General features: G+C 39.8%; 1 gene segment (V, D, J or C); it reads right to left on the bottom strand.

Moving 5' to 3' along the window:
- Positions 1 to 2572: 2572 nt before the first annotated feature.
- Positions 2573 to 7991, bottom strand: LOC140588281 (Ig kappa chain V-V region MOPC 21-like). The segment is given in 6 exon segments: positions 2573 to 3116; positions 4630 to 4671; positions 5589 to 5602; positions 6700 to 6757; positions 7544 to 7786; positions 7924 to 7991. Coding segments are annotated over 6 exon segments (720 nt in total).
- Positions 7992 to 9860: the final 1869 nt, after the last annotated feature.

The raw sequence follows: 9860 nt of genomic DNA, 5'->3' as shown, positions 1-9860 counted from the left end.
GACAAATAATCCAACTAATCATGAAGTCCAATTCTAGCCCGGTTAATTGCCATTGTTAGCAATATCAGTTGATAACACATTACGTGCGGTGCTTTACATATAAAACTCCGTAGCAACACATCCACAGATAAGTTGGACGGTATAGCGTGTGCGACCGATTTAATGAGCCACAAATGAGAAGTAGTGCTTAAACAGTATAAAACTACAACTTTCCCTACTGTTGATAAAAGGCGCAGCCATCTTGGATTCTGAACTCGGGATCCTCTGTGCTGCTCCGAGATATTTCTCGGATGTCCGAGAAACTGGAGCGCAAGTAGTCACTTCCGGCTTCAAAACTCCGGAATCCGACTCGGAATACAAGTTCCGAGGGGAAATGGAACGCACTAAAACTACCCGAAATGGGTTGACAGAGACATTTCAGTGATTTTGAATCATTCTGCGCTGCAGATGGGTTAATTGCGTTAAAAATTTTAATCAGATTAATCATGATGATGGATTAATCCGCGTTAACCCGTTAATTTTGACAGCCCCAGTAGGTATATTTACTTTCCGTTTTCAGTGCCGCTAATGTTGTAGTGTTTCCGTATTTCCTGGTGTGTTCGAATTTTCTGGCGTGTCTTCATATTTGCTGTTGCGCTTCTGTATTTGCTCTCGTGTGTTCATATTTGCTGCTAATTTTCAAATGAAAATAGTTTTAAATGGCTTCCAATAATGAAACATCAGTGTTTATTACAGCATACAGTCCCATGTCCCGTTTTGATTTACTCTGACCGCCACCTCTTGCAGGTTCCATTGGGAGTTGACCATCAGTGATGTTTTTTTTTTTTTTTTTTTTTTAATCTCCACATGGCCAGCAGAGGGAGCCACTGCACAACTTCAGATTTACTCTGTTCAATTCACATGTGTATTAATTGATTGCCTACTTAGTAGCCAAATATTGGGTGCAAAAAGATACTTTTGAGGCTTTCGTGACGGTAGAGGTGCAGAATTTAAATATTTTAATGTGAAAAATTTGTGCAAACACTATTTCTAACACTATATATATTTACAGTGTAAAAAAAAATTATTTTGAATTTGAAACCAGTGAATGGACCAAAAGTCCAATCTAGTACTACAACAGGTATATAAAATTTTCAATTAATTAAAAAATGTTCAAATAAAAGTGATGTATTTGAACAATGTATGACGGTGACTTGGACAGTGTGTTATTAACATGGGTTGGAAATAGTGACACCTAGTGGCAAGTTGAAACTGATAGATAAAAATGGCAGGGGGAAGGCAAGGAAAGCAAGGAAGTCAATAACAGCCCAGACAGTCGGCAGTCTGACCTTTTTCCACACAAATTGGCATAACAACAGGATGTGCAAGAGCATTTGAAAAAGAAACGTTTTGGTGCATCAGTGAATTCCGTGTGATAACTTAAATGTAGCACAATTGAAGCAGGGTGGCCAACTCTCACCCATCTGGTGTGACACTCACACTTTCAGACTCTCATGCTTATGCAAGAAATCTTACAGCAAATCTATATTATTCCATTATAAACCTAAAATTAGCTATATCATAAGCAATAGGGTAGTTTGCAAACCCTATAGACTATTTCCTAGGTAGTAAAACTGCTACATACATATAAATGCGTGTGCATGTGCGTGCAGACCAGTCTTGAAATGAAAATCTGACTCCGTCCAGCTGACCAAAAATTGACAACGATGTAAATCTACCTAATTTTCAGTGTTATTTCGGCTTGAAAATCTACTTGCTGAAACAAGCATTAGTTGGCTAAAGTTTTAGCTTTTTATATGTAACACAATTTAGTTATTTTCATTATAAACAAGTGGGGAGGGGGGACTACATCTGCGGCATTCCGGTTAACTGGTGAACTGGATTCTGTAACTGATCTGACAAACATGGTACGGGAAAGAAAAATGTGATTCGATGTCACAAAAACAATATTGTAATTGGTTTTACACATTTGAAATATTTGTTCTTGTGGAAAAATTTGACGTTTCCGTTTCCTGTCCCCTGATCAGAAATGGGGTCAGTCCCTCCCCCTCACAGCTGCTGCAATCCAGCCTGTTTTAAACCCAGAAACTAAACTCTCGGCCGTTGGAGCGAAACTCATTTTTGCATAAACTGAGCAGGACGGTTCTGCTGCCCCCAGAATAGAGCAGGCAAATGTCCCCCAGTCCCCCTGGGGTTAGAGTGAGGTGAGGGCTCAGCCCATAGATTATTGTGACATTATATTTCTTGAGACCATATACTCTCCATTGGAAATAATTAAGGTATTTTAAGTAGGTTTAATTTGAAATGCTTTCTATCCCTTTTATGTATGAGCCCATGATGTGTTTTGCAAAACTGTTATAGAGGAACTGCTCAGTATGAACCTTTTCAAACCTAAATTAAAACTCCCTTAATGTATCTATACTTTATTTTCCACATATATTAGGAAGTTTTTGTACTTCTAACACAAGACTTCTATTCAGACTTAAAAAATCTAGATTGAAAGTTCAGGATCATGTTCTGTGTCATGATAGTATCACTGTCCGCATGTTAAAATAACCAGTTTTGATGTCAGTTTGTGTATCAGACAGGATGAAATCTTTATTTATCTATGCAACATTCAAGACTAAAACACACAAGATAATACAAGGAAACACCAAAACTAATAAAATATCAGTTAAGATATTCACTCATGGATCAAGCAAAGCACAATATATATTCAGTTAGTAAATCAGAAGCGTGTAGCACAGCACAGTAAAAACACAGTAATCAGTCACTTATCACAGGTGACGCTGATCTCATCTATTCTGAACAGTCGGCACGCTTCAGCGTTTGAGTGACAGGAGCCTGGCAGCCCTGATGGGCCTCACAGACCACTGAGCCCGCCTTCTTCCACTCGTCCGCAGTGAGGCTCAGGCTGCTGCTCCAGCTGTACAGGCCGTCCTTCTCCAGGAGCCCGCGGCTCGTCTCCGAGTATTTGCTGTTACCGTCCACCTTCCAGCTCAGCTTCCAGTCGGAGGGGAAGCCCTTGTTGGCCAGGCACATCAGGGTGGCCGTGTTCTTGCTGGACACCTCCACACTGGAGGGGGGCAGGACCGTCAGGATGGGGGCTCTATTATCTAGGTGGCACCAAAGAGGCTTTAGGTTAGAGTTCAATGCAATTTTAAAAAAATAACAAATAAAAAAATTAATCATAACATGATTACTGTAAAATCTACAATATATTCAGTTCGATGTGCAATTTACAGTGGGGAGGGCAGTGGTGTAATGATCACATGCAGAGTATTCGTGCAACAATCTGTGGAAGGCAGTGTTTAATATTTTGGTGTATGACATTTGTCTAATATTTTGTGCAATGTTCTTAGTGTAAGTGACATGTATGTGACTGGGACGCATGTGTTCTCTCGAATGTCCAAGACAAATTTCTCTTAAGAGAGAAAATAAAGGCTAACCTAACTTAACCTACGATAAGGTTCCCTGAGTTCACATTTTGGCTGACTTCATTATTTTCGACACCACGATAAGTTTAATTCTTTTTTGAAAAAAAGTTGTTTAGTATTTATATATATTTTTATACAATAATGTATACAATACACGAATGGAACAATGTGGAAGAAGTATCACAATGCTCATATTAGTTTCGATTTATTATTACAATTAAATGTATCTATTCCTCATACCTTCCTGACCCTTTATCGATACAATTAGACAGTAACCGAAATAACATATGGTGTTATCATATCAATTAACATTAATTATAAACTACAAAAGTAGTGTATACGGAAATTTACGAGAAAAACGATATAATTTTTATTGTCAGTTATAGGTTGCCATTTATTTCCGAATAAGATCCATTTGTCACAAACCCCTTAATTGGCCGGTAAACGCAACAGACACGACTGATCCGAATCCTATAAAATTATAATAAAAAAAAAAACACATACTCATATAATATATAACACAGCCTACGTCCTACTTAGTAACATTTTCTGTCAGTTTTCTGTCACTTGTATGGAAAGCAAGATCGGGCAAAAAGAGAATTTCCCAAAGGGGATTGATTAATTATAACTATTCTGTTTAATTCTATTCTCAATACGCTGAAAGATTAAGGTGCTGTTTACACAACATTACGATTATTAGGCTAACATATTAAGAAATAATAGGTCTGCGATACCTTTTCTGAGCTAATCGGGTGAAATATGGATGGAGCATATATTTTTCATATCCTCCTGAGGCTGAGACCCAAGGAAAAAAGTGCCCTTTAATTGTAGGTTATTTGTTTTTGGAGGAAATAAGACATCTTACAATTTAGATTTTTTCAAATTTATTCTTATTTTAATTTCACAGCATGTCCTCTTTAGTGCACAACAAGAATACGTTTCTTGTTAAAAAATAAATAAAAAAATAAAGTGAAAAAATAAATGCAAAAATACAATGTCCACTACAATGAACATAAATGAATTGGTCGGGTCTCAGGAGGATATGCATCGCGCGATTCACTTAAAACACCCCTTATCGCTTATCTTGATCTTCACGATAAAATCATAGCATCTTAGCATTTACAGTAATAAAGTTTGTGTGGATGGCAATGATTTCTACTTGCATATTACAGATTAAAAGCTGGATACTTACTGCCAATATCCAGTCTGGTCCCGCCGCCGAAAGTCCACCACAGTGATTGAATCTGAGTGACACGCCGTACAAAAACCCAGCGCTACAACCGCAAAAATAACAATAAATTCTATTTGTAATTCTGTTAAAACGAATACAGTGAAATAGTGAAGTTAGTGGTTTTCCGGAATTCCTTCGAGATATCTTTAAACTGATGTTTTAAACTTGCGTTATTTGCTTATAATAAGCCTGTATGTTATCAGAATTTACATCCAACAGACAGAAACCACAAATCTTGAGCATTATTTGGTAACCAAATGTCAAGTTAGATAACGGCATCCTTTACGTAAACCTACTGTAACCAGACAGATAATTTGCATAGAAACGACATTGTGCCGCACAATATTGGCAGCACGTGTTTGACTGGCTCAGACGGCAGCCTTGTGGTTTCTCACCTCAGTGGTTGTGGGTTCAGTTCCCAGCCCTGTCTCTGTGCGTCTTCATATTCTCCCTGTATTCATGTGGGTTTCTCATGGTAATCCATCCCCTAGTTTAAATACATGCATTTAGGATACCTGGTGTCTTTAATTTGACAGTAGTGTGTGTCCTCTGATGGACCAGCATCCCATCCATGGTGTATCTGCCCAGCGCCCTGTGCTTCCTGAGAGGCTCCATGCTTACTGTGGTCCTATACTGGATGGGGGGGCTTTATTACCCATCAGCCCCAGTCACTGGCTGCCGCCGCACAGAAACTCCCACACACAACAGCTATCTGGGCAGCACGATGGTGCAGTGGTCAGCACTGCTTCCTCTCACCCCTGGGACTCGGGTTTGAGTGTCTGCCTTGGCTCCATGTGTGTAAAGTTTGCATGTGCTCTCTGAGTTGTGGGATTATCTAAAAAGTCCCAAACCGTGCTGAGGTGACTTGGAGGTACCGAATTGCCCATCGGTGTGAATGGTGTGTGGTTGTGCCCTGTGATGGGATATTCCCTGCCTTCTGCCCGTAACCTCTGTCACAGGCTCCTAACCTCCTGAACAGGACAAGTGGTTACAGAAAATAGATAGAGGGATGGATTATTCTGGGTATCTTAATGGTGAAATTTGATATTTCCCTTATAGCTCAGTAAAATTGTGTGATCAAGTTACTCCTCACAATAATGATCTTCAGCCTTGATCTGACTGATGATATCCATCCATTTTCCAAACCACTTATCCTACTGGGTGGCGGGGGGTCCAGAGCCTATCCAAGAAGCTACAGCACGAGACAGGGAACAACCCAGGTCGGGGGGTCAGCCCATCGCTGGGCACACTCACAGACCATTCACACACACATGCACACCTATGGGCAATTTAGTAACTCCAATTAGCCTCAGCATGTCTTTGGACTGTGGGGGGAAACCAGAGTACCCAGAGGAAACCCCACGACAACATGAGGAGAACATGCAAACTGATATGATTAGAACAATTCATTGCTTTGTTCAGAATTATAATTGTTCATTCTCATTTCAATTTCACTGCATAGGTAATAACAGTGGTTGTGAGAGGAAATTTACACAGCATGGGGGGAACATGCAAGCCCCCCCACAAAGAGCAGAGGCAGGATATGAAACCCAACCCTGCAGGTGTGAGGTAACAGTGTTACACACTGAGTCTCTGTGTCTCCGCTTTCCAGTCACCAGCTGTATCAGGGTGTAAATGGATCTGCTGTAGCTCTGTCAGGTCAGATTGGTTTGGAGTCTTGGGGCAGCACCTCTGCGGGTCCTTCAGCAAGGCCCTTAAACCCCAGCTCCATGGGCGCTGCTATGGGGGGCTGCCCTTCGCGGACAGCTCACTCTACAAAGAGCAAGTTGAAGGAGGCGTAAAAGACAATTTCCCCATGGGGATCAACAAAGTATCAAACAATCAATCAATACTAATAAATAAAACATGGATTAACCAATCGGCTTTATGGAGTCCTCAAGTCCTGACGTTGCGCCTCAGCACCTGCAGTGAGTCCCAGCTGCAGCAGTGCAGTCACTGTGCAGTCTGACTGAGGGAGGTTTTTGTACGGCTCTGTATCACTGTGTGAAGACACCACCTCCATGTTCACACTGACAGTAATAATCTCCTGCATCTTCAGCCTGGACTCCACTGATGGTCAGAGTGAAGTCAGTACTAGATCCACTGCCAGTGAATCGAGATGGAGTCCCAGAGTTACGGGTATTTGCATAATAGATCAAGAGTTTAGGAACTTCTCCATATTTCTGCTGGTACCAGGCCATGCGAGGAATAGAGGTCCCAGCATCAAGCACTGGGCTGCTGGTTTTACAGTTTATAGTGACTGTCTGTCCTGAGGAAGCTGATATCAGCTCTGGAGTCTGAATCACAGTCACTTGTCCTCTGGATTCTGCAAATAAATACAAAATAAAAACATATAAACAACTGAATTAACATACAAAATTAGCACACTAAGAATCTTCAGATATCTAAATGTTTATAAAAATTCATAACTTATGAAGCTTTCAGATGTCTATTTCAAATATTTCCCAAAACTCATCCAGCAATATGTTGCTGAATTGTAAGGCTTGTTCTGTTGAGTATTAAGAGCAAGACGCTGAGGCTGATTAAAGTCATGTTTGTTTGGAGTCTGTTGTGATGAAGGGCAGCTGTCAGTCATGAAGTGTTAAACCTCCTGGAATATAAACCCTCCCAGAGCACTGAGGCATGAGCTGAAATTGCAAAGTATCTTCTGACTGACATCATGACATCATGGCTTTGGTTTAACTTCCCCCTAAGCACCTGCAGTGAGTCCCAGCTGCAGCAGTGCAGTCACTGTGCAGTCTGACTGAGGGAGGTTTTTGTACGGCTCTGTATCACAGTGTGAACGGACCACCACCATGGTGACTCTGACAGTAATAATCTCCTACATCTTCAACCTGGACTCCACTGATGGTCAGAGAGAAGTCAGTACTAGATCCACTGCCAGTGAATCGAGACGGAATCCCAGAGATACGAGTACTTGCAAAATAGATCAAGAGTTTAGGAGCTTCTCCAGGTTTCTGCTGGTACCAGGCCATGCAGTGCTTATTATTATAAACATACACTGGGCTGCTGGTTTTACAGTTTATAATGACTGTCTGTCCTGAGGAAGCTAATATCAGCTCTGGAGTCTGAGTCACAGTCACTTGTCCTCTGGATTCTGAAAATAAAAACATTTAAATATGAATTAATATACAAAAATGTTAGAATAAGAAGCTCCAGATATCAAAATGTTTAGAAACATTCGCAACTGATTACGCTATATGTTGCAAAAAAGACAAGTTTGTTCTGTTTTACCGTGAGTGAGGATGAAGAGCAAGATGCTGAGGCTGATTAAAGTCATGTTTGTTTGGAGTCTGTTGTGATGAAGGGCAGCTGTCAGTCCTGAAGTGTTAAACCTCCTGGAATATAAACCCTCCCAGAGCACTGAGGCATGAGATGAAAATGCAAAGTATCTTCTGACTGACATCATAACTGCAGAGGAAACATGAAACTTGTGTTGCTCAAAATGATGCAAACCTAATAGTCTGCATACCTTTGTATATAGTGACGTGTCTTATCTTTGGAATTGTTAAATATAAAAGGGGGAGACAAAGAGGTAGCGAGAATATGCCATGCCTTAAACGTCAGTCTATTGTTCCATTTGAGTTAGAATTTTCTGGAACTTGAAAAATTAAGCAGGATTTACTGACAAACCGAATAACGATCGCTTCATTCGTGGTGCCAGTTGGAGGTTCGTTCCATACTGTACCTTTAAATACGGATCAATGAGAAATCTCTTAAATCACGATCATTTTATCCACATGAATCATAGAACTCAGTGAAAATGAAATTCTTGTGCCACAGTTACAAGGGAGGGAACAGGTGCATGGAGGACAATTGGACAAAACAGTATGAACAGCAGTATGTTGCTGGTGTGTTCGAATTTGCTGGTGTGTCTTCATATTTGCTGTTACATTTCTATATTTGCTCTCGTGTTTTCATACTTGCTGTCATATATTTGTATTTGTGCTGTGTTTTCATATTTGCTGCTCATTTTCAAAAGAAAATAGTTTTAATGACCTTATAATGAAACATCAGTGTTGACTATGGCATACAGTCCCATGTATTAAACATCTGATTAGAACACACTAATCTTTGAAAGTATCTTTCAAATTCCCTCAACTTTGAGACTCCATTTTGATTTACTCTGACCACCACACTCTTGCAGGTTCCATTGGAAGGTGATTTAAAATAAATAAATAAATAAAATAATCTCCACATGGCCAGCAGAGTGAGCCGCTGCACAACTTCAAATTTACTCCGTTCAATTCAAATGCTTATTAATTCATTGCCTACTTAGTATCCAAATATTGGGTGGAAAGAGATACTTTTGATGCTTTAGTCACAGTAGAGGTGCAGAATTTACAGTATTTATAACACTACATATATTTACAGTGTTAAAAAATATTTATTTTGAATTTGAAACCAGAAAGTGGACCAAAAGTCAAAACTAGTGCTGCAACAAGTATATAAAGTTTTTGATTAATTCAAAAATGTTTAAATAAAAGTGATGTATTTGAACAATGTATGATGGTGACTTGGATAGTCTGTGTTATTAACGTGGGGTGGAAATAGTGACACCTAATGGCAAGTTAGTTAAAACTGATAGATAAAAATGGCAAGGGAAGGCAAGGGAAGGCAAGGAAACCAAGGAAGTCAATGAGTCGGCAGTCCGACATTTCATCACACGAATTAGCACAACACCAGGATATGCAAGAGCGTTTGAAAAAGAAACGTTTTGGTGCATCAGTGAATTCTATGTGATGACTCAGGTTTTTTATGTATTTTTATGTATTGCACAAGAGAAGCAGGGTGGCCACCTCTCACCCATCTGGTGTGACACTCACACTTTCAGACTCTCACGCTTATGCAATAAATCTTATGGCAAATCTATATTATTCCATTATAAACCTAAAATTAGCTATATCAAAAGCAATGGGGTAGTTTGCAAACCCTACAGACTATTTCCTAGGTAGTAAAACTGACATAAATATAAAAGCGTGTGCATGTGCCTGCAGACCAGTCTTGAATTGAAAATCTCACTCCATCCAGCAGACCAAAAATTGGCAACGATGTTAGAGTACCTAATTTTCAGTGTTATTTTGGCTTGACAATCTACTTGCTGAAACAGGCATTAGTTGTCTAAAGTTTTAGCTTTTCAGATTATTTTCTTAATAAACAAATGGTTTATA

The sequence above is a fragment of the Paramormyrops kingsleyae genome, chromosome 3 (assembly GCF_048594095.1).
Source record: "Paramormyrops kingsleyae isolate MSU_618 chromosome 3, PKINGS_0.4, whole genome shotgun sequence".
NCBI classification, from domain to species: Eukaryota; Metazoa; Chordata; class Actinopteri; order Osteoglossiformes; family Mormyridae; genus Paramormyrops; species Paramormyrops kingsleyae.
The sequence above is the reverse complement of the archived record's forward strand: the minus strand, read 5'-3'. Positions and strand labels throughout refer to the sequence as shown.